We start from the raw sequence: 24,431 nt of genomic DNA on the forward strand, positions 1-24,431 counted from the left end.
CTTGGTTCTGTCTACCACTTAGATATAATGGTGTGTGTAGTTTTACCATAGGCTTGGGTCCGAGGACCATGCAATACCTTGGTTCTGTCTACCACTTCAATTTTCCTGTAAGTATCTAGTTTCCCCATAGGTTTGGGTCCGAGGACCATGCAATACCTTGGTTCTTGTCTGTACCCAGGTATAATGGTGTGTGTAGTTTTACCATAGTTTTGGGTCCGAGGACCATGCAAACCCTGGTTCTGCCTACCACTTCAATTTTCCTGTAAGTATTAGATATAATGGTGTGTGTAGTTTTACCATAGGCTTGGGTCCAAGGACTATGCAATACCTTGGTTCTGTCTACCACTTCAATTTTCCTGTAAGTATCTAGTTTTCCCATAGGTTTGGGTCCGAGGACCATGCAATACCTTGGTTCTGTCTAGTACCCAAGTATAATGGTGTGTGTAGTTTTACCATAGGTTTGGGTCCGAGGACCATGCAATACCTTGGTTCTGCCTACCACTTCAATTTTCCTGTAAGTATTAGATATAATGGCGTGTGTAGTTTTACCATAGGCTTGGGTCCGAGGACCATGCAATACCTTGGTTCTGTCTACCACTTCAATTTTCCTGTAAGTATCTAGTTTCCCCATAGGTTTGGGTCCAAGGACTATGCAATACCTTGGTTCTGTCTAGTACCCAGGTATAATGGTGTGTGTAGTTTTACCATAGGTTTGGGTCCGAGGACCATGCAATACCTTGGTTCTGCCTACCACTTCAATTTTCCTGTAAGTATTAGATATAATGGTGTGTGTAGTTTTACCATAGGCTTGGGTCCGAGGACCATGCAATACCTTGGTTCTGTCTACCACTTCAATTTTCCTGTAAGTATCTAGTTTCCCCATAGGTTTGGGTCCGAGGACCATGCAATACCTTGGTTCTGTCTAGTACCCAGGTATAATGGTGTGTGTAGTTTTACCATAGGTTTGGGTCCGAGGACCATGCAATACCTTGGTTCTGTCTACCACTTCAATTTTTCTGTAAGTAGAGGTTTGTCCTCCAATCGCTTTACTGGAGATGATTCCTCTTTGTGTCAGATTATGATCTTTACACGTGGCATTGACCTCGCCTCCAACTCGATGCCCCATCTTTTTCATTTATGAAACGCCCTTTGTCTGTTCGTATTCCGCGCTTGACGCTCCAGTGCGCGAAATGCGCCTTCATTAATGTCCTCGTAAATTGACACGAGTCCAACCGTCCGTGGCCTCCTTGAAAATTGGCGACTTCATTACTGACCCAGCTGATAATACTCTTTTCGAACTCTGCATGAATTAATTCTCACCAAACCCCCATCCCCTATATAAAGTAAGGAGATGGTTCCTCCACAACCCATGAACCTCTCAACACAAACAGAATAAAACACTTTCCTCCAACTTCCCATGCCCTTTTAACAACCCCGCCGGAATTGTTACCGGGACTGACAAAAACCGTATGGCCGCAGCCCCCACTGGGCTTTCGGTGCGGCAGAGTCTAGGCGTAACCCTGATGGTGCCCTTCGAGGTATCCCAGAGGGATGTTGCTAGAGAACCTAACGTCTTTCCTCGGAGCACACCCCCGACGAGGAAGGCGTGCGAATTCACCTCATGGGCGGTGCTCGAGTGTTGCCATCTCCAACGGCCAACACTTGAGAGGAACGGAGAGAATCGAGGGAACATCATGGGGGAGGGTATCCCGGAGCCCCTGCATCTGCTCCTCTCTTTGTTCCAGCTCCGCCTAGCCGAGAAGGAAGTTGTTGGGGGCCTGGAGACAGGATTGTCCTTCACCTCCTCCACCCCTTGTCAAGCCCTCCCATTCTCTTCGTGCCAATAAAAGCACGGGTTGACACTTCTCTCCGGCCAGTTTCTTCTTAGGGCGGCTCCACCTGGGCCTCTGATTGTAGGAATAGCAGGTGGCTATTAGCTCGTAAATTTGCTTGTAAAACAGGCCTACCTGAGCCTCTGATTGTAATATGTAATTTTTCTATGCATGAAATAATAATATCAAGATCTTTCTTTGTTTGTTTTGTTTTCTCTCTTCTTTTTTTTTTTTTTTTTTTTTACTGCCAAATCTTCCATATACTTTTTTTTTTTAACTTACTGTAAAACGAATACTTAGAACTTAGAACACTTATCTTTTTCAACCTACTGTAAAACGAATACTTAGAACTTAGAACACTTACCTGGTGCGCCGGCCAGCACCCTAATCCTCCCCACAGACGGCGCCAATTGTAGAGACCCAATTTGGCTTGACCCTGAATACGAATGGGTTTTCAGCCCAACCTGCCCAAACAATAAATTTATAGAGGGTGGATTGAAAGGTTTAGGTGCTGGCCGTCGATCACCATGTACGAACTTTTCTTATAAAAAACGCTAAGAGTGCATTTACAGATGGGGGACACTCCTCGGCCCGTGGCCGAGGAGACCTTCTTGTTCTCTCTCTTTTTCCCCCCCCCTCTTTTTTTTACTAGCTTTTCTTTTATAGTTTTTATCTTCCTCTCCCTTCCTTCCATCTGTTGATCATCTATTTGCCTTTTTTTCTGGCCGTCCGTCCCATCAGAGGCCTTATCGGTACTCAAGTGGTTCACTCTGATCAACGTTATCCTGCCAAGGGGTTACCTCCCCATTAATGCGGCCAGGGGGGTTAGTTGGATGCATTAAATGTGAGAGTGACAGCTTACTTTGGGGTTAGTCTCTCCCCAAAATTACCTTCGTCAGGCCGCGGATAAGGTGGTCCTCGGTGTGGATTGGGAAGGAAAGGCTTTCCCTCACCTTGGCCCTGAATAGCCTGTGCTCCTCGGCCTGGGCCTTGGGCCTGCTATATGATGGGTCGAGGCTATCAGGCCCATGGGCCCCACAGAGACCATGTATAAATAAGTAAGCAATAAAATTTTAAAGTATATCTCAAATTGAAATAGAGTGTCAACTACAACTGATAATAGATTATAAAATTAATTTTCAAGATTGTAAATTTCTTATATATTTTTATTCTTTATCAAATGAGTTATCCAATAAGTCATTTGTAATTTTGTTTTATATTTGGAATGTTGATATTGTGTAGAAATAAAACTTGTGTATTTGTTTTACTTATCTTTGTGTTATTTTGTTTTAGATAGTAATGTTAGGATTTGTATAATTTTAAAATTGTTGAATAAGTATTAATAAGTTTAACTGAGTTCATTCTTGATATAAGTGGTGAATTCAAAATAATGCATTTTACATCAAGTAATTTTTTGTATAACTTTTCAAATAACAGATACATGTTGTTTTCTTTATAAAAAAAAAAAAAAAAAAATTCATGTGAAAAATACGGGTCAACCCGACCCGACCCGACCCGCAACCCGATTGACCCGAACCCAATTTTGACCCGCTTAAAATGACCCGTTTTGACCGGTGATCCATTTGACCCGCAACCCGTTTGACCCGACCCGAACCCGACCCGACCCACCCATTTTCCCATGTCTAGAATTAAGGCATTATATATATATATATATATGACTTTTTTTTGTAAAAAAAAAAATAATAATATTACTTAAAATTTATTCACTTTTTTTAGATGCAAAATTATTAATTAAGCATGTCGATTTTTTTTTAAGGTACCACTCACCCTCTTCACAGTACTTTAAATTCACATTATTGGGTATTCCATAGTCAACAATGAATTTGTTCATCATCTCATCGGACTCGACCAACTTCTTAAACTTACCCATTCCCCAAAGACAACTAAAAGTTCTAAAAGAGAAAAGGAAGAGTGAAATCAAGGAAATTTGGGGTCGCTAGAAAAAGAAGACTTACAGAAATATGACGATACTCTTCAGATAGTGTGCAAGTCGAACCAGATTCAAACTATATGCATCAATAATTGTAAGCGCGAAAATGATGAAACCAAGCGGTTCAAACGGGTATTTATACTCCCCCTTAGGTTCCCCAAATGTAACCGCTTGCTTATAAGAGCAAAAGATCATGCCGTTGAAAGTGGGAAACGTGGTGCCGCTAAAATTTAATATGAGCGCCCATTAAGTTTTGAAACGCTAAAAACGCGCATCGGGCAGTCAAAAAGCCGCCAACATCAGTACAAACCGAAGCGGGGCAATTCGTCCAATGGACCAGCATGTATCAAAACCCTCCTCCCCGTCCGAGGGAACGTGCAGCAGAGTTTTGAGGGGCTATTGTGGGGCCCATGGGCCTGATAGCCTCGACCCATCATATAGCAAGCCCAAGGCCCAGGCCGAGGAGCACAGGCTATTCAGGGCCAAGGTGAGGGAAAGCCTTTCCTTTCCAATCCACACCGAGGACCACCTTATCCTCGGCCTGACGAAGGTAATTTTGGGGAGAGACTAACCCCAAAGTAAGCTGTCACTCTCACATTTAATGCATCCAACTAACCCCCCTGGCCGCATTAATGGGGAGGTAACCCCTTGGCAGAATAACGTTGATCAGAGTGAACCACTTGAGTACCGATAAGGCCTCTGATGGGACGGACGGCCAGAAAAAAAGGCAAATAGATGATCAACAGATGGAAGGAGGGGAGAGGAAAATAAAAACTATAAAAGAAAAGCTAGTAAAGAAAAAGAGGGGGGGGGGAAAGAGAGAGAGAACAAGAAGGTCTCCTCGGCCACGGGCCGAGGAGCGTCCCCCATCTGTAAATGCACTCTTAGCGTTTTTTATAAGAAAAGTTCGTGCATGGTGATCGACGGCCAGCACCTAAACCTTTCAATCCACCCTCTATAAATTTATTGTTTGGGCTGGTTGGGCTGAAAACCCATTCGTATTCAGGGTCAAGCCAAATTGGGTCCCTACAGTCTCTTTTATGAATATCATATTATTGTTAAGCAACACACACTCTAGGAAATATCATAATTTATTTTGAAAAGCCGTTTATTTTGGACATAAATTATTAAAAAATAGGTCTAAGTATTCATAATTTATGCTAATTTGATACTTTAGCTTCACTATTTTCACACTTGTGAATATTTCTCACATATCTATAATTTTAAATCTATGTTTTTAACTCTACTGTAACCAGATTATCTTGGCATGTATTTTTCTATTTGATATCTAAAAATATTTACCCATTATAGAATGTTCAACAATTTATCTTTCAATTAATTTGCATATAGTTATATAAATGTATCAATTGTTTCCTTAAAGTTCACAATAAACAATTAAACCAATATATTCTTAGTTTTACTATTTTTTTATCAAAAAAAAAAAGTTTTAAAAAAAGGGTTCGGGTTCGGGACTGGTCGCGGGTCGGGTCGGGTTGACCGCAAAAAACACGGGTCGGGTCACAGGTCAACCCGTTTTTGCTTCGGGTCAAAAAAATCGGGTTCGGGTCGGGTATTTTTCGGGTCAGGTCAGAAAATTCTGACCCGTTTTGCCATGTCTACTTAATTCAGCTTTCGCCTGAGACCTCCAAATGCATCAAGCCGCCCTTGTTGAAATGATCAATGGTGAATAAATTCTTCTAGTTGTTGAAAGAGAGCAAGTATAATTTGTCTTCCAGCAACTCCTGCAGAATAGTTATTTTATAAGCAAAGTCGATGTGCTATGTAATAACATAAGCTAAGTAACCATGGTGTGAGGCAATCTAAGAATCAAAGACAATTTGATCCAAAAAATCCTACTAAGTAAGATTATGTTCTAAGCACATTGAATCAAACACAATCTGATCAAAACACAAAACAGATCCAAACAAAATAAATATACAATATATCTTGAATGTGTAGATAATTAGTTTTGCAACCGATAACAAATCCAAATTTGATGGTAAAATGGTCATTTAACATGTTCGAGAGTAAAGGTCAGTTTGTACCACTAAAAGACCAAAATCCAATTTAAGACATCAACAAAGTCTTTAATGATCTATAGGTCACTTCTCAGGTGGAAAAATGAGATCATTTTATTGAAAGATCATGCAAAATCAACTTTTCTTGGATTATACAAATTCAAAGAAAGGATAAACATCAATGCATGGAATAACTAATGTGGGACACGCGTTAAGTTTTGGACCTTTTGGTTTTGGGTTCATGAATCACGTAGCATAGCTGATCTATTATTATCTCATCTAATATTTGGTCCCCACTTAACGCCCCTACTCACTTAGAATGCAAGGCATTATAACATTGGGCCAATCCGTGCTATATGAGAGAAAGGAGTTTTCAATTTTCAAAACACATTCCTCATTCTGCTTTAGAAATTCCAAAATTCAAGTTTGTCAATTCTCAAAACTAATGGGCCATAACTTGGTGTGGATGCCAAAGAACAATAATTATGGAGCCGCCCATGACCCTTGTGCTCCAATGGCACTTTTTTGTCATATTAAACCTATTTTGTAGTTATAGTAGGTTTCAGTTAGCTCAACTGGCAAAATCTTCGATGATTGTATAAGAGATCTGGGGTTCAATCCCCGCCTACACAAAAAACTGATTGATGTCTTAATTTAATGATAAAGAGCTATTATCAGGAGCAGACACCATATGTTGAAACTCTCTAAAAAAAAAAAACCTATTTTGTAGCTGGATCTTGATAATGTCTTTGGAGCATTTATTAATGAACAATTTTAGGAAAGTTTTAACATTACTTTTATAGAAAACATAAAAATTTATAAATAAAAAAAAATCAATTACATTTTTTCTTTTCTCATGAAAATTTTCTAAAAATATTTCATAAAAAAATGTTCTTAAGGTATCCATTAACTTTTCACTTTGTAGTTTAATTGGTATTTCGTGATACTTTCAACAGAAGACATTTAGGGTTTAAATAATTCATTTCCCATTGTTACTATCTAATTTACCCAAAAAAAAAAGAAACAAAAAAAACAAAAAAAATTAAAGCAAAAAAAAAAAAAAGTATGTTGTTCAAATCCTGTTTGGGAGCATATAAATATAACCAAAAAGAGCCAACTATATGAATTTAAATTATATATTACTAGGTTGTAACTCATGCTTACACATGAATCATTCAACAATAGTGATGTTGGGGTGGTCTTACATAAGTGATTGAGGTGATCATCTTGGTTTTCATGTTGAGTCTGACGCCAAAATTTTGAAAATTAAATTGGACACATGGTGCAAAATTATAAATAAATTAGAAACTAATTTGAATTCAATTGAGATTCTGATTGTGATTCAAGTTTAATATAATATATTCTATGTGTGCTTCAAGTTTAAATTCATATTTTTTGTTCTAAGTGTGTTTCATTGAAAATCCTTATATGAAAATAGCTTTATGCATTTTCTTGTATTTGGTAGTATCAAAAAAATGAGTCAAATGAAAACTCTTTTAACTTCTTTATTTAACTTGACATGAGATAGAATTGTTTTTCGCTAAAATTTTATGAGAAACAACTCCATCTCAAGCAAAGTTAATTAAGGGAAGTCAAGAGGAGTTTTTCAACTCATTTTAAGGCTACTACTACCACTACGCACCCTTAACGCGATGGCCGCTTCACAAGTATTAAGCGCATGTGGGATGTAGGGGGAAAGGGTTGGAGTTAGGGGTGTGCAGCCAACCCACCAACCCGCCAAAACCGACCCAAGCCAACCCAACCTGTCAGGTTGAGTCGGTTTTTAGGGCTTAGTGGGTTGGGTTGGGTTGGGTTGCAAAATTTTTTTTGATAGCGAGTCAAGTTGGGTTTGAGTCATAAAATTCCAAACCCAGCAAACCCAACCCGACCCACCTATATATTTAATATATATATTTAAAATATATTATATAATTATTAAATTTTTAAAAATAACTACCTCTTCCTATGCTATATAAAAGTCAATTATTTTTGAGTTTTATATAAAAGTCAATTAGTTTACAAAAACTCTAGTAAATTATTATTGTTGTCTAATCATTAGTGTTGTTTGCCTTTAATGAGTCACATTGATACTGATTTTTGGTTTTTTTAATATACTTATATTTATATTCTTTTTCTACTCAATTTAATAATAATAATAATAATAATAATAATAATAATAATAATAAATTTGTCCAACCCATGGGTTCAACCCGACCCAACCTGACCCATGCACACCCCTAGTCAAAGTTCAAGTCTCCAAGAGAGAACTTCACATATATATACACTTAGATTAAGTTAGAGTAAAATTTATATCTTGTATAAAAAAAAAAAAATAGCTACTACTAAATAAAGGAAAATAAAGTAGTTTTCTAGAAAATACTTTTTAGAAAATGATTCATTTTTCAGAAAAATATTAATATTGAAACAAAGAGAGTGCTTTGTATTTTAAATTTATTTCATATTTTACCTATGGCACGTTCAACTAAGATGATGGAGGTTGATAATTTAATATGGTCCATAGCATTTAATTTTATTTCCATTTTTTTCCTTCTCTTGTGGTTATGATCATAAAAGTGGTGAACCTTGGTGAATTATGTAATATATTTATTTCATTAATTTATCAAAAGGAATCAAAACATCAACATCAAGGGACAAGGGGGTGTTTGGTAGAGTAGTTTGAGATGAAATTTTTGTAGTTTGTGATAGAATTTTTGTAGTTTTTTAAAATATTTGTGGGTGAAAAAAAGTGTGTAAAAATGTGTATAATGTTATTTAAAATGTAAAAATATAAGTTTAAAATTAAATACCAAACAGGCCCTTGGTTTTGGATAAAAGAAAGCACCTCCTCCATCCTAAGTTCCTAACTGCCAAGTCCAAAACGTATGAGCCTGCCTGGCCAACTTTATGGGCTAATACATATATTCATTTCTCTCCATAAAATTATAATGAAAATCTCACATCGCTCAAATCTTCTTAATAGTGACTTAGCTTTTGCAATTTCATTTTCCAGCCACAAATCATCTAAATCATCTTTCTACCACACGACCAGAATATGCTTGGAGTCTCCCAGAAATTTTTTTTTTTTCGAAAGCCAGTGACCATTGACCACTACCAACTTAATCTTTGTTTTCGGTTATTTGTTCTATTATGGAGTAATTATATTGAAAGGAAGAGAATGATAAAATGATAATATTTATCTTTTGACTTTTTATTATTTTGTTGACATGTGAAAAAAAAAATACAGTTCATATCAGATTAAGAGAAGCGTTAAAAAATCAAAGGACATATAATTTACAACCCCTTTCTGAACCAAATAAAGTCGGGTCGAACCATTGAATTCTGTCAACCCGAACCTGTCAGGTTAGGTCCAAAACCAAGATCGTATCAAATTTCACCCTGTCCAACAAAATCAATGGCAAAAGAACACCAAACCCATCGTCCTCTACAGAGCACTTGATTTTGCCTAGTAGCTCGACAAGACTTGCCAAGTGGAAATCCGACGTGTCACTCTGAATCTTTCACCATTTCAATAGACATTGAAGGAGCACCAGCAATGGCACAGAAGATCCACGTTTTTTTTTTAAAAAGTAAACAGTAATAATTATTAAAATACGTAAAAACTAATAATAATAATATTTTAAGCTGAATTTATAATATATTACCTAACCAAAATATAACTACATAAAGACATTGATTTCAGGTAAATACACATAAATGCACATATATAATTTGTTAAAAATATATTATTAAAATATTGTGCATCTTAGCATTTTTTTTTTAAATTTTTTTTATATTCAATTTCACTTTTTTTTTTTTTCCCTGCGTCTAAAATTTGGCAAAAAAAATTATGTACCGTTAATATCCGAATCGGTCAACGCAGACCTCTGGATCCCGCATCCTCTTCCTCTCAATCGTTCCTCTTTCGTACATAAAAACAAAATACAGCCATTATTTTAAGAACGGTTTTCATTTCACAACTATTAATATTCTCTGGATCTGAGTTCTGAATTCCAAGCGATCCGAATTCCGGTTCTCGAGAATTTGTTTTCCAGGTACTTCGGACTTTCTTGTTTTAATCAAAATTTCATTTCTATAATTTGAAAGAATGGAATTCCTTTGCTTTCTCAATCTGTGTTTTTGAGTATTGTTTGGTTGCTGAGAATGTTAATGAATCCGCTTTAGCTTTTATATGTTTTGGATTCCGTTCAAACGTAACGTGTTCGTTGAATTTACTGAATGAGATTTCTTTAAAGCTGGTCGCGCAAGACTACGAATATTATAATTGGTAATACATTTTTTGATGTGGAATATTCACTCTCTGTAACTTTCAAACTATGATTCTATGTCCTCAAGAATATTCTTTGGTATTCTTATTGTTTTTTTTAATCAAATTTTGCTAAAAATATTCATATTTAATATTAAATTTTGCTAAGAAATTGCTTAATTAGTTAGCTTTTTTTTTTTTCCTTTAAGCTTAACAGAGACTTTTACGGTTCAAATTTCCCCTTCTCTATTACTGTAACTATTGAATTATCCCCCAAAAAAAAAAAAAAAATTGAAAGTTATCGGTTTTTTTTTTGGTATTTGAGATGAGTATGATTCGTAATTTCGTATTGAAATTTTGATAAGGCTTACATTGTTTTGAAATTTCAGTTAAGAAATAAAGATTTGATTCTTTGGCTGTATTTGATAAACACGTGAATTGGTGGTATGGGTGATATTTCTCGTGTTTCTTGTAGATAAAAGAAGGAAAATATTTATTTCTTGGTCCCTGAAATTAACAAACAATGATTAAGTGATATGCAGTTAGAGGCAGTAATGGCGGTTGCCAATTCCGAGTCTGTGTTATTAAAGGACTTCAAAATCCCTACTTATATACTTGTAAGTGAAGCGAAGGTTGAGAAAGTTCCTGAAGAGCCTAAGTGTCCGGTGATAGTGTTCATCAATTCCAAGAGTGGTGGTCAGCTGGGTGGGGATCTTCTTGTGACATTTCGTAACCTTCTCAATGAAGAGCAGGTAAATTTAGTCGCGTGTGAAATGTGGTAGATTTCTTTTATTTAAGCATCTATTTTTGTCATGAGGGCTGACTTTAAAAGTAATAATTTTCAGGTTTTTGATCTGGGGGAAGAGGCTCCTGATAAGGTGCTTCGCCGAATCTATGTCAATTTAGAAAAGCTCAAGAATAGTGGAGATGAATTAGCTGTTAAGATTCAGAAGAATTTGAGATTAATTGTGAGTTGAGTAGTTTTGGATGCTTTCAGATGCATATGTTTCCTTTATATGTACTTATTAATTTTACAACGTATTATTTGCGGCAACCTTGTATGCGGTTTCCCTTTAATATTTCTGACTGTTATTTCCCTTTTAGGTTGCAGGTGGTGATGGAACAGCTGGCTGGCTTCTTGGAGTTGTTTCTGATCTAAAATTATCTCATTCACCACCAATAGCTACGGTTCCCTTGGGAACAGGAAATAATCTTCCATTTTCTTTTGGATGGGTAGGAAATGACTTATCATGCCTTTATGACTTAAAACTACCTATAAAAAGTTATAATGGCTAGATGAGCCATCTTCATTTTCAAGCTCGATATGCTGTAGGTTTTTTTTTTTTTTTTAATAAAAGCTATTTAATTTTGCATGCAATTATCTAATTTGAAAGCTTGTATTTGTCTTGATCCATTCCATTTTACTATTTTGGATAAAGCATTTGACATTAGTCAAGCATCTCAATGACAGCATGCGAGCATGTATGTTGCTGTTGTATCTGGAAGATTTTTTTTACTTTACTAATGTAGCCTCTGAGCTTGAAGATATGTTGCCATCTATATTTTACGCAACATCCACTTTTGAAGATTGTGATTATATTGCTACCAATAAGTTTCTCCATTTTAATATGTAAGCAGTTTATGCATCAATGATTTGAATTGGGTAATGTGTATTTGCTTTTATAGGGAAAGAAGAACCCCGGGACAGATGATAATTCTGTGAAATTATTTTTGGGTGAAGTAATGAAAGCCAAGGAAATGAAAATAGACAGGTTATGAAGCTGGCTTGATCTCTTCTTTTAAAGCATAGCTTATAAAATTTTCATGAGTTGCTGCTTAGATGCCTAGATCTATTTGTGTTATACCATTTCCTTGGTGACTTATTCTTCATATATTTTATTTTGGGTAAATATACTTTTGTTCCTTGAAATATATATTAAGTTCAATTTTGGTACCACAAATTTTTAAATGGTGACAATTTTGTCCCTCTAATTTTCTATCAATTTTTTGCTATGTGGCTAATGGCATGCTAAGGTGGCTTCTGATATGGTAATTTAAATTGCTTCTTTTTTGGACACTATAGTCCCACACACGTGCTTCCCCTTCCCTGCCCCAAAGCCTGTTTAGTAGGACTGAGAACTTCATGGCTGCCTACAAGCCCACACATGTGCTTCCCCTTCCCTGCCCCAAAGCCTGTTTAGTAGGACTAAGAACTCCATGGCTGCTTACAAGCCGACACAAACTCCATTCATGCTGAAATCTGAGGGTGGTGAAACTTCATTCATTTGAGCCGAAATGCCATAGTCATCACTCCACTACCACTTTGCTAAAAAATTACAAGTAGACAATCAACCAATGCAATTCCCAACCAACCATACCCCCACAATCCCCATTAACGCCAAAATCCAAAATCTTTCTCAAAACCAAGCCCTAAGCATCACCACTGTCAAATCAACCTCCATGGCCAGCCAACATGTTATCTAGTCTCAGCCATGAGCCACCACACACTACACAAGTCCAAATCAAGCCAGCACCACCAAACTTCCCTGGTCACCAGTCACGAGTCACTAGTCACCAGTCAACCTTCTTGTGGAGTACCTCGGAAGAGGGGCTCAAATATTCTTTGGTGGAGTGGGATAAGGTTTGCTCAAATAAGGTTTGTTCACTCAAATTAGTTATATGTTGCAAAGCATACTGCACAACAATCCTCATTGTTAATCAAACCTCTACGAGCAATTGACCCCACCTGTCAGAACTAGTTACCCGAGGAATTCAAGGGCTTTTCACCCCTGATGGGCTAAGCAATTTATCCTCATGCCCATAGGGAGCTTTAATCAAGCCTTAATGAGGAATAATTATGTTGCTTTGGGAATGAAGATATGCACGTATGCTATAGGGTGATAGCTTCAAAGTATGGGGTGGAAGGAAAACCAAGTTGTGGGGCTCGTGGGCTTAGCTTTTGGTGTAGTATAGAGCAGGATGGATAGATTCGTCTAGCACGTGTCCTTTGTGGTAGGAGTTGGCACATGATTAAGGTTTTGGTATGCTCAGGTGACAGAAATACCTCAGTTTTAGCATGTTTGGATAGCCAATTGGATAGGGTGGACTGAGTTTGAATGTGTAACTTCACAGAAACTTTCATGATTGGGAGTTAGAGTTGGTGAATTCCTTTCTAGAACTTATTTACTCAGGTGCCTAGGGGAAGAGGGATGTGATAGGATGAGATGGCAGTTGAATGGGAGTGAAAAGTTTGATGTTCATTCTTATTAAAAGGCTATCTAATTTCCTTATGCTGTTTCATTCTCTTGGAAGAGTATCTGGTGTGTCAAGGCCCCAGTGAGGGTGCCCTTCTTTGTTTGAATGGCAGATTGGGGAAATATTACTACCTATGCCAGCCTTATCAAGAAGAATTTATCTTTAGCTGGCTGGTGTTGTATATGACAGTGTAGTTTGGAAATGGTGGTCTATTTGTAGCTCCATTGTGATGTTGTATATGTTTTGTGGAGTGCAGCCTTTAGGGTGTTCGGGGTCCATTGGGTGTTGCCGAAGATGATAGCATACCTACTGTTTGTGTGGAAGAATTGGTTTGGGATGCACTCTTCACATGTTTGGAATATGACTGATATGTTTGATGTAGATAGTGTGGGGGGACGTAATAGCTACGATTTTCAGGATATTGAGAGACCAGTGGATTAGTTGGAATCCTTGTTGATTCAAACTTTGTTTGATGGGTATCACACATGGGGTTTTACACACTATAACTTTATCCTTGAGTTCCAAGATTCACTTCACCTTTTTGTATACTTCTTTGTAATTTTTTTAGTTACTTACTTACTTTAAGGTCATTGTGAACATGAAGTAATATATGCTCTAAATATAATGCCATTACTTATTATTTAAATTATAAAAAAAAAAAAAAAAACTACAAGAGAGAGGTCTTGTGACCTTAGTGATTTGTGGCAGTGTTTGGTTTTTGTTGAATGGGTTTCATGGGCTTTGTGCGGTGAGGATTTGGAGTTGTGGTGGTGAGCTTTTTCTTGCTGGTGGATTTCTGGTGAGGAATTTGGGAGTTCATGGTGGCCGGAGAAGAAAGGGAAAAGGAGAATTTAAAGAAGAAGAAAGTAAGTGAAAAAGAAGGACAAAGAGGAATGAGCAAGAAAAAAAAGAAAAAAAAAATTAAACTAAAACGAGAGCCACATCAAATAAAAAGTTCCAAATCAGCAGCCCATTAAGGGATGTGTGCATAAAATTGACAGAAAATTACAAAGGCACTAAATTGTCACCTTCTAAAAATTCAGGGAACCAAAATCGAACTTACCCCAATTTTCATGGGCCAAAAGTATAATTTATCCTTATAGCGTTACTCTCTGGAAGATGCTCTATCAAAGTATCAATTCCTAGATGCTTTATCCTTTCAACTTTACTCTTCTAACTCTAGAGTTTCACGCAAAAGTGATCTAAAACTGAAATGATGCTAAACTTTTTAACGTTACATACTTTCCTTGTGATGTACATCTTAGATGAAATGAAGGCAATGTACTTTTGAGGAGCTGCCCTTCTTTGGCATAGTAATCTTTAGCTTATTATGAACTATGTTATCTACATTTCTTAGCAAGAGTGATTACTTTAGCTTGAGGTTATTCCTTCTTTAGTATTCCATAAATAAGTTGGAGCTTGGTTGAAATTCCAATACCAGTTTGTGCATATTGTCAAAGAATTTTCGGGCACTCATGGATATGTGTGAGGTCGGCAATGTCAGTAAAGTTGGGAGGGATGCACCTTTCCTCTTGAGGTCTTTTTATTTAGTGCCTGAATCTTAAACTGCCATTGTGCAGCTGTGCTCCTTTGTTCTGAACATTTTATGGCTGTGCTACTTAATTTAACTGCCATTGTGCGTCTGTGCTGCTTAATTTAACTGCCATTGTGCATCTGTGTTCCGGTAGTACTTGGTGTTTCACAAGGCACTTATCATTTGCATGTGGAGTCGTGGACAATTGATATTGATAGCCTAGTTCAATTTTGTTACAACAGCTATCCATCAGTATTTCTTTCCTTTGTCTTCCCCCTTATCATTCCCCAAGATATGGTTATTGAATTTGTTTATTGTAACCCAGCTGGCATATTATCATGAGGATGAAGACTCCAAAAGAAGGTTCCTGTGATCCCATTGCACCTCTTGAACTACCACACTCTCTGCATGCATTTCATCGTTGCTCTGAGGCTGATGAACTGAATGTGGTACCAATCTAAACTTATATGCACTCTAAACAAAATGTATCTGTGACCCTGTGTGGCTTCTAAATTTAGATACTGTATCTTGCATGCAGGAAGTTTTTTTTTTAAGCCCTCTTTTTCTAAATCATAGACTAGTTTTTTTTTTTTTGGTTCCTAATAATACTTCAAAATTTTCACAAATATGTTCGAATATATCCATTTCTTTTTTCTGAATTGCTGGTTGTCTCCCTGGTCCATTCCCAAGTCATTCTGTACAAAGACCCAAGCTTCCATTTTTAGGGATGAACAAATCTATGACAATCATGCAAAAAAAAAAAGGGTAAATTTCATTCATGTGGCATGATACATGACATTGAAGTTAAAGGCAGAAAAAAGGAAGAGAGAGAGAGAGAGAAATTTACTGCTCTATTCAATGTTCATAGGGGGTGGCAATATTGAAGGTGGATTAAGTCTCCATGTCAGTGTGCAATGTTAGCTTTGGATCTACAGAGAAAATATGATAGATTGGCCGATTTGCTGGAAAATGTCTAGGCCTAATGATACAACTATTATTTATTTGTAACCGCTAAGATTTGGCCCAAAAAAAGCTTCGGGTAGCAGAACTGGAACTTATCATTAAAAAAAAAAAGGTAGCAAAACTGGAACTTCTAATTAATATACCTGATTATGATTTTCAGTGATTTACACAACTGATTTAGTCATGCTATCTTTAAAGAGTCTGCCCAGTTGGTTTCAGGTGGCAAATTTTTATATGAAGAATTTGGAACAAAATATTTTAACTTTTGTGTGGCAATTATAATTGGTTGTTTTACCTGACTATTTATAATTTGACACTTTTGTTTTAGATTCTCAAATGAAACCTTCCTCAAACCCAATTGATCAGTATGTAATTACTTCTTCTGAACACATCAGTCTCCATCTCTGCTGAATCGTAAATAAGCACTCCCCACCCAAATTCTGAAGTAGTTGTATAGAGAAGAAACAATAACCATAATGATAACATTAATGTTTTGTCCTGCTTGACATTCCTTCAGTGAAAGCTGTCTCCTTTTAGTATATACTGCATTTTGTTGACCATGCTTATGTCTGACATCTCCTCAGGAAGGTTGCCACACATTTCGTGGGGGATTTTGGAACTACTTTAGCATGGGTAAGAGTATGAGTCCTGAACAAACTTTAACTTTTATATTCTTAACATTTAAACTTTTAAACCAATACAAATCTGATATTGGAGAAATAAATCTTACCATTTAATAGGAGCCCAGTTATTCAAACATCCATATAAATTATGGCCAATAATTGAAAAATTAAATTCTTTTGTGCGCATTGATTTGAAATTTCTAGTTATTGATTGTTGTCTATCATTAGTATCCTATCAAAAAGAGATTAGGAACTAAGATTGATACTTCTATTTATTTCTTTTTTTTCACTTGATTTCATAATTAATATCTTTTTGCTTATTTCTTGCGACTCTTTATGAATCCATCTGGTTTTGGAATAACATGTTATTTGTCGTCTGTAGGAATGGATGCTCAAGTTTCATATGCTTTTCATTCTGAGCGAAAGTTGCATCCTGAAAAATTTAAAAACCAGTTAATTAATCAGGTATGGCTATTGTTCCTGGACCATTTATGCTTATTTTGTACTCTTCTATGGAGATATATTGAGACCTGTTTGAATTTTGGAGTACACATAACTGTTCTTAAATATCTTGATGGAGGACTTTGATAAGCAAACTTGTCAGAGGTGAAATAGTGTAGTAATTTTGCAAAGAAGAATGTGATACGTGTAGCACAGATGTTCCTGGAATGTACACAATTGTTATGTATAATTGCATTGACTAGCTATAAGAATGTATGTATAATGCTAGTATTGATTAGCTACAAGGCAGTATGTATATTGCAGTGGCATTCTTATGCTTCTCATAATCATATATATAGTTTCCCTTTCTGGTCAATATAGTATAATCATACATAAAAAATATGGACATTGAATTACTTTTCACATAGTGACAGTCAGGTAGACCTTTTAGGATCTTCGAGGACTAATTGAGATAGTCAGTAGTTTAGTGACAAAATTGAAATTTGCCTCATAGTTCAGGGACTAAAATCATATTTTGACCAAAAATTATATTTGTTGGAAGCAAATGCTACTTACTGCCTCCCTTTTCTTTAACTCTTTATCTAACTTTTATTCTTAGTTCAATCCTCAAAATTAGAGTACTTATGCAAAGCTTGGATGTACGCAAGGATGGTTTTGTGCTTCTCTTTTTCATCCTGCTTCCCAGTGAGTACAAAGATATGACCCTTTAAACAAGTCAATACTATTCTTTTCTTGTTCTTTTTTTATATTATCGTCCCACTAGTCACTATAGATTAGCACCATTGGCCTTTGGGCCAAATGGCATTTCCACCCCCATAAGTATGGTGGGGTGGAGGGGGAGGGTGGGGATTCAGTGCCCATGTATTTACCTCTCAAAATGAAGAACTAGTTGCCATTGGTTGTCTTAGTTTAACTCTCTTTTTTGGTAGAAACTTTTTAGGATGGATTAATATCAGTTCATGAATATTTTCAATTGCGCAACATGAGCCACTTTATGTTATCAACATATTACTAATGCACCAATGAGCTCTAACTCAAATGACGCATCTTTTCTTTGTAAAAACAAGGTGGAGGGTGAGGTTGTGGGTTTGAGACCCACTAGGTGCCTAAATTTATTGGTAAAAAAGGTCAACATATTACTAAAGTATACTGATTGACAAGTGATCAAGAATTTTCTTTATTTATTTATTTGTTTGTTTTGATAAGTGATCAAGAATTTTATTACTAAAAAAATAGAGGTCAACTAAAGAATTATAGGTTAACCCCCCCCCCCCGCTATTGACTGGCATTGTGTAAGATTGAGTATGAAGTCTCGGACCACCAAAATTATCGGCACCCATCACTACCGGAGCAATAATAGAGGACATCATGGCCGAGGACACCACCGGCACCGACATCGACCCACTCAGGTCATTGGTCGCCGATACCGGGTCATGGGATGCATGCGCCACTTCCTCTGATCCTATCGGCACAGTGGATGATGGAGCGAAATGGGTCGGTCTGTGCTGAGCTCCCTCACCTGCCACTTCCGTCGCTGCTACGAAAGAGCTCATGTCTGAGATCACCATCGGCGACACCGCAAGCATCACCGCTGTAGTGGGCGAGTCATTGGAGCTCTCAACTTTCTTCGAGTCAGTGGTTTCACTTCTACTTAGGCTCGGAATAGCTAAACAGTTCTGATGAGAAGTCTCCAGAACGTTAAGGCCACTAACAGAACTTTCTCCAGCCTCAAAGTTACATGGGCTTGACAGACCCAGGCCCAAAATAGACTCATTATTTCCCAGATGACCCACTGCCTTACTCAAAGTTACTTGGGCTTTGTGAGTGCATGGGCCCAGCCCCACGGTTTTATTCTGAACTTTATTACTCTCTTTTTCTACCCAGCTGCCAGCTAATTTACCTCTTTTAACTCTATCCCAGGAAACCCGCCTCTTTCCAAACTCATTAACATCCACAATCAGCCCTCTCCCTAGCCAACGTGACTTCCTATTATCATGCAACTTTCCAAACTCAACAAATTTTGAATTCGAATTAAACTTCAAAGGAATATTGAGCTGACTTACTTCCGGGATTTTCTCCTCAAAAATCTCCTTACCATTAATACCACCTTCCCCACCCTTACCACCACCCACGGCTGCCAGGGGAAAACTACTGGCCTGAGTTTCATACACTACTACCTGTGTGCTAGAATTATCTCTTGGAGGCTCCAAAATATTCTCCACGACACCATCCTTGACCTTCTCTTTGATACAAGGCTGCTGAACAGGCTTCAACCTTGCCTGCACTGGAGCTTTGACAGCTTCCACATAGGACCTGGCAGTACGATTTTTTGGAACCTGCTTATACTTGTATGGTACAAAATTCAGTCCACCCAAAGCATATTGGGAAGGTTCCAATATTCTTCTTAATTCAATCCCAAAAGTTCTCCATCCTCCTTGTGACTTACCGGCAGGAATAATAATAGTTCTTCGCAGCCCCCCTACCTTAAGCTCTGTCACAGATAAGAACTGTCCAAACGAGTTGGACCCCCGTTGCAAAGTGTAAGCGGTATCGCCATCCCTGAACGTGAAAAATTGCTTCGGATTAACCCCTATCACGGTGTGTTCCAAACTCCTCATCACCCAAAGCGCTGCACTCTTACCCATGAAAACCGATTGCATGTAATATTTTCCTCGCTCAAAAATCTTAAGGGAATAAAAGTTCCCTCCTTCCTCCACCACCAACTGAAATAACTTAGATTCAATAAAAAAACTTCTAAATCCACCCATACTAAACCAAGAAAACAACACAACACAGGATTTATGACTAATTCAAGGTAGCCAGGCCTTCATAGCATTACTAATTCAAGGGAAAAAAATTAGAGAGAGAGAGCGAACTACAGAGTTTATATTCATCATATTCATAATGAATATCTTCACATCTATAATGAAATAACTAAACTAAATTAGTTCTAAAAATAAACACAGTGATTTACCTGTGAGGTATGTGGAGATCTTGCCAGGAACCATGTTTCCTCATAACCTTTACTTTTGCAAGTTGTGCTATGTTCCTGTATTGAAAGAATAACATTTGCAATTTACTAAAAACTGCTAACAAAAGCAGGTAATACAGGTTGAAAACCTTACCTTCCATTGCATAGTGGTAATTGTTCATGCATCGTAACAAACAATTTTTTTTTTAATAAGTAAAATTTTACCCAAAAAAAGACTATTTCATGCAAAAAGACACGAAGCAGCCAGAAATTACAAAGAGAAAAGAACAAAAAACTGCGTACATAAAACAAAGAGTCTATAAACATCAGAAGGAGATCACTAGATGTGAGTCTCCAAACCTGAGACCAATCAAACAAAGTACCAATAAACATGGCAAATAGCTGATTCCTAGAACTTTCCACATCCTCAAATGTGCAATTATTGCGCTCCCTCCTAATACACCACATCAAGCACAATAATGTCAAATTCCAAATGTCAGATGAAAGCTTCCCAACCAATTCCTCTATCCAAAGAAAAGATCTAGCACCCTTTTAGGTAAGACCCACAAAACCTTGAATGATCTAAAGACAAAACATCGCAATAGATAAGCCTTCTCACAATGAATCAAAAGATGATCCACTATCTCCCCACTATGCTGACACATACAACACCAATCCACAATAGAAAAACCTTTTCTCCTCAGATTGTCACCAGCGAGTATCTTCCTTCACGCCACAGTCCAAACACAAAAGGAAACCCAAGGGAAAGATGACAAAAGAAGACCCTCTTAACGCAATATAGTAAGACTGGATATCAAAGATTATTTTTCTTCAACTTCCATGATGATTAAATGTATATATAAAAAGAAGCAAATATAAGTAGGAATGCTAATCAATTAGCAATGCTAGGGACACAAAAGTTTATACAAATTTTTCACAACCGCTAACATGATTTGTTGTAATTGGAGCAACATCATTTTTATAATTTTTTATTTAGAAGAAACATCATTTTTATTTTGGTTCACTACTAACACCACTTTTATTATGCATCAATCACAACAGGCAATGTTAGCAATTGTGAAAAAAATTATGAAAAATATTGTCTGTAGACTTATTGATAATTATAAGTGTTTATATCTCTTATTTAAAGAATAAATTCTGTCTAAAAATTTTGGTAGTTGGTTTTGCTAAGGCTTATGCATAGTATGCATCTTTTGAACGAATTACCAAATTTTATAAAGATCCATAACATATGGACAATATGGATAACATATGGTCCGTTGATGTAAGCTTACATGAAATAATAATTAATGGAAAGTCAAAATTGTGATCAATTGTATATAGCAAGTGTTAAGCTAAAGAATTGGCTTTCTGGATATGAATTGCCCAAAAAAATGGTCCCTCCATCAATTTATTTATTTCTTTTTTCTCTATGATTTTTTTCCCAAAATCCATAATTAATAAGACTTAAGGAGTTACGTTCATAAACTTAATAGGTGCATATATGACATCCACTTTGGAAACTCTTAAAGTGTGTTTGGAAGTGTGGTGGGAGACGAGAGTAGAAGCTACAAGGGGGAAGGAAACAGGAGAGGAGAGGGAAGGAGAATGGATACAATGTGCAATTAAATAGGGTGAGTAGAATAGATATCCCTCCCCTTTGTTTGGATGTTTTCAAAAATAAAATGGAAAGGAGAGGAAATAATACAACGTCATATAAATTGAAAATTATAAACTTTTTCTTTAATTTAAAGAAATATTTATAAATGGTCATACTAAGAGCAAAAAATTTGATAATTTTTTTTTTTTTTTTTAATATAAGTGGAATCCCTCCCCTCAAAATTCCCCCAATTTGGGGAATTTAAAATTTGGGGTTTGGAGGGCATCTTATCCCTCCAAATCTCCTCAAACCATTTCTCTCTCCCTTTAAAAACATCTCCCCTTCCCCTTCCCTCTACTTTCCTCTCTCCTCCTTCATCAAACACTGAATTCGAGGAAAGTGCATAAGAATACCGCTGAAGTATGATTTGGAAGTTTATTAAGTGCACAAGCTAGATATCAGAAAATTTTACAGTAACATATGGCATACAATAATATGCAGTATTAAGAAAAGAAAATAAAAAGACACATTGCAAATAAAGAACTAGTAATGAAACAGAAGTCTTTTTTTCTTCCTAATGAAATGCAGAATATAAATCCCAAATCACCGAAAAGTAATTGTTGCTTCCATAGCATTTTCTTAAATTATCTTGTTGAACACAAATGTAAAAATTAGTAAATTTAATTCAATATATTTGTTAATAACACGCTTTAATTAAGCTATTAAAATTATAATATTATTACATCTGATATTTTAGAAAATAATTTAGCAAGCATAGCTACACACTGACTCTTTATTTTTTAAGTAAGTTTTGGGCCCAAGGAAAGTGGGAAGGGAAGATTTAAACTAGTGGCCTACGCTTCATGAGGTGTGAACCCTAACCAATTGTGCAACCCCTTAGGGAAAATACATGTTGAAACCCATGTTAAGATATGACAAAATTGATCATCTGGATGTGAGTCCTTACTGTCTTATGTGAGCAATTTGGAGAGAACGTAATAACCAAACCTTTGAATGCATGGAGATCTATTATTGAGATTAGGCCAGTCCAATAAGAACCGAACCTGAAGAAACCAACCAACCCATCTTCATCCAACCAATCTGATGAGCCTGTCAGTCAGCGGCAATTCTGAAAGGTGTAGACCTGATGAAGTCGGTTCAAATGATGGGTGAGAGAGCTTGAAACCAGACAAACCCAACCTGTCCCAAAACCTTCTCTTCCACCCTTTTTCCAGCAAGTTCTCCACCCATTTGAAGGTTCATTTGCTGTCCACATCAATATTCCGGCCAGATTTCATTGTCTTCACCTCATTCCAGTAAGAATATTCTTTTGGTTCCGTTCTCCCCCACCTGAAGTGGTCGGGTTGAGTTCGGGTTGGGCACAAACCCAACCCGGGACCGATCAGTGGTTGAGTCCGGGTTGGGCACAAACCCAACCCGGGTCGAGCCCAGTAAGAATCTTCTTCTTTTTTTTTTTTTGGGGGGGGGGGGGGGGAGTAAGAATCTTCTTCTTTTTTTTTTTTTTTGGGGAGGGGGGGGGGGACGGGTGGGGAACTCAATTCAATTGTATCCTTACAGAGCACTTGCACATTAACCCATCACAAATAAAAAATTTACAATGAAATGTTACCTCAGTCAGCTTACTGGCAAAATGCATTGGATGAGAAGAACGCATGGTCTCCAACTTTGCCCAGTCTGCAAGTGTCTCATCAGAATCATCCTGGTCGTCTTCATCATCATGAACAGAAACCCAGTCCTGCAAAGAATAATCTAATATATGATGGAGTATTTTTTGAGAGCTAAAATTATCACAATTGAGAAGCTAAACATAATGTGAACAATTATGTCAAAGCAAAAAAGAATATAATCAGACCGTATCATAATCTTCATCTTCAACAGTATCCTCATCGTCCTCATCTTCAATATCACTACCCTCATCTTCAATTTCCTCAATTCCAAAATCAATTTCTAATGGATCTGATAACTCCATGTCACTGAGCATTTCCATAGTATCCAAGCCTATAATGACTTGCTGCATTTTATGTTAAAACACATAAGCCCAGAACAAGCTCTAAACAAGAAATGTTCAATTGAGCTATTGTTTCTTATCATATGGTGAGGAATGTGAAGTGCAATAGCAATACTTAAGATAAAAGAAGTTTTAAAAAAAAAAAGAAAAAAGAAGAAGAAGAGACTATTGTTGAGTAAACCTAAGATGGTAGACAAGATTTGTGAGTATCATCAAAATGTTTGGCCATATGCAACAAAGACCAATGAATTAACTCCCCAAAGGAGGCAATTGATGTCAACAATATATAGTCAAAGGAATGTACAAAAACATGATCATCTATATTTCAACTAGCAAAATAATTTAGATGGCACAATTATGATAAGAAATATCCAACCCAAGTTATTGGGTTTTAAGTCTTCATTGCACACAATGGACAAGTTATATCTGTTCTTAATTGCGCACAGGAGTACAACAGATTGTCAACAGTGTTGTCAAATGAGTGAGCAAAACACGTCAATGCATGCACAACAAACATGCACATGCACTCAAACATGCAAACGCATGCACACACAGGCACACAAAGAAATAGGGAGACAGAGAGAGAAAGAGAGCAACTAAGGAAAATTAAGAAAATCATGCGTCTGCAACTTGGATATTATGGGATGAATGTTTCTCACTATTCACGTTTGATGTTCCTTCCATCCCACAATGTATGCTCAAATTTGCAACCTTACTTGTCTATAATGTTTGTCCTGGTCCAAGTATCAAACCATAAATTTTCTAAATTTCCCCACAATACTCTTCACTCATACTTTTCCACCACATCCTCATTTTTTAAGAGGGTAAGCTCGGAAAGTAATGCTGTGTTGTGAAGGCCCGGCTACTCTCTCTCTAATTTTTTTCCTTGAATTAGTAATGCTATGAAGGCCCGGCTACCTTGAATTAGT

The 24,431-nt window shown here is 36.8% G+C and overlaps 2 protein-coding genes across 7 annotated transcripts; one reads left to right on the forward strand and one right to left on the reverse strand.

Annotated features, from left to right (window-relative positions):
• The first annotated feature begins 9,617 nt into the window (after positions 1-9,617).
• LOC112022893 (diacylglycerol kinase 5) lies at positions 9,618-18,153 on the forward strand. Of its 6 annotated transcripts, none has more exons than XM_065762391.1 (9): positions 9,619-9,853; positions 10,541-10,817; positions 10,911-11,033; positions 11,170-11,298; positions 11,752-11,837; positions 15,180-15,303; positions 16,402-16,450; positions 16,823-16,905; positions 17,501-18,151. In XM_065762391.1, the coding sequence occupies exons 2-9, from the start codon at positions 10,602-10,604 to the stop codon at positions 17,516-17,518; spliced, it is 828 nt and encodes a 275-aa protein (XP_065618463.1). In that variant the 5' UTR covers positions 9,619-9,853; positions 10,541-10,601; the 3' UTR covers positions 17,519-18,151. The 6 variants fall into 6 exon arrangements, with proteins under 6 accessions (XP_065618465.1, XP_065618463.1, XP_065618462.1 ...); XM_065762390.1 differs by having other exon boundaries at positions 17,519-18,149; XM_024055520.2 differs by having other exon boundaries at positions 10,598-10,817; positions 17,519-18,149.
• A 4,862-nt stretch (positions 18,154-23,015) lies between these two features.
• On the reverse strand, positions 23,016-23,746 carry LOC136062820 (uncharacterized protein At3g49140-like). Its single transcript, XM_065762394.1, has 2 exons — positions 23,347-23,746; positions 23,016-23,229 (listed from the first exon to the last, which is right to left on the reverse strand). The coding sequence occupies exons 1-2, from the start codon at positions 23,509-23,511 to the stop codon at positions 23,029-23,031; spliced, it is 366 nt and encodes a 121-aa protein (XP_065618466.1). The 5' UTR covers positions 23,512-23,746; the 3' UTR covers positions 23,016-23,028.
• Positions 23,747-24,431: the final 685 nt, after the last annotated feature.

The sequence above is a fragment of the Quercus suber genome, unplaced genomic scaffold (genome assembly GCF_002906115.3).
Source record: "Quercus suber isolate HL8 unplaced genomic scaffold, Cork oak 2.0 scaffold_456, whole genome shotgun sequence".
NCBI lineage: Eukaryota > Viridiplantae > Streptophyta > Magnoliopsida > Fagales > Fagaceae > Quercus > Quercus suber.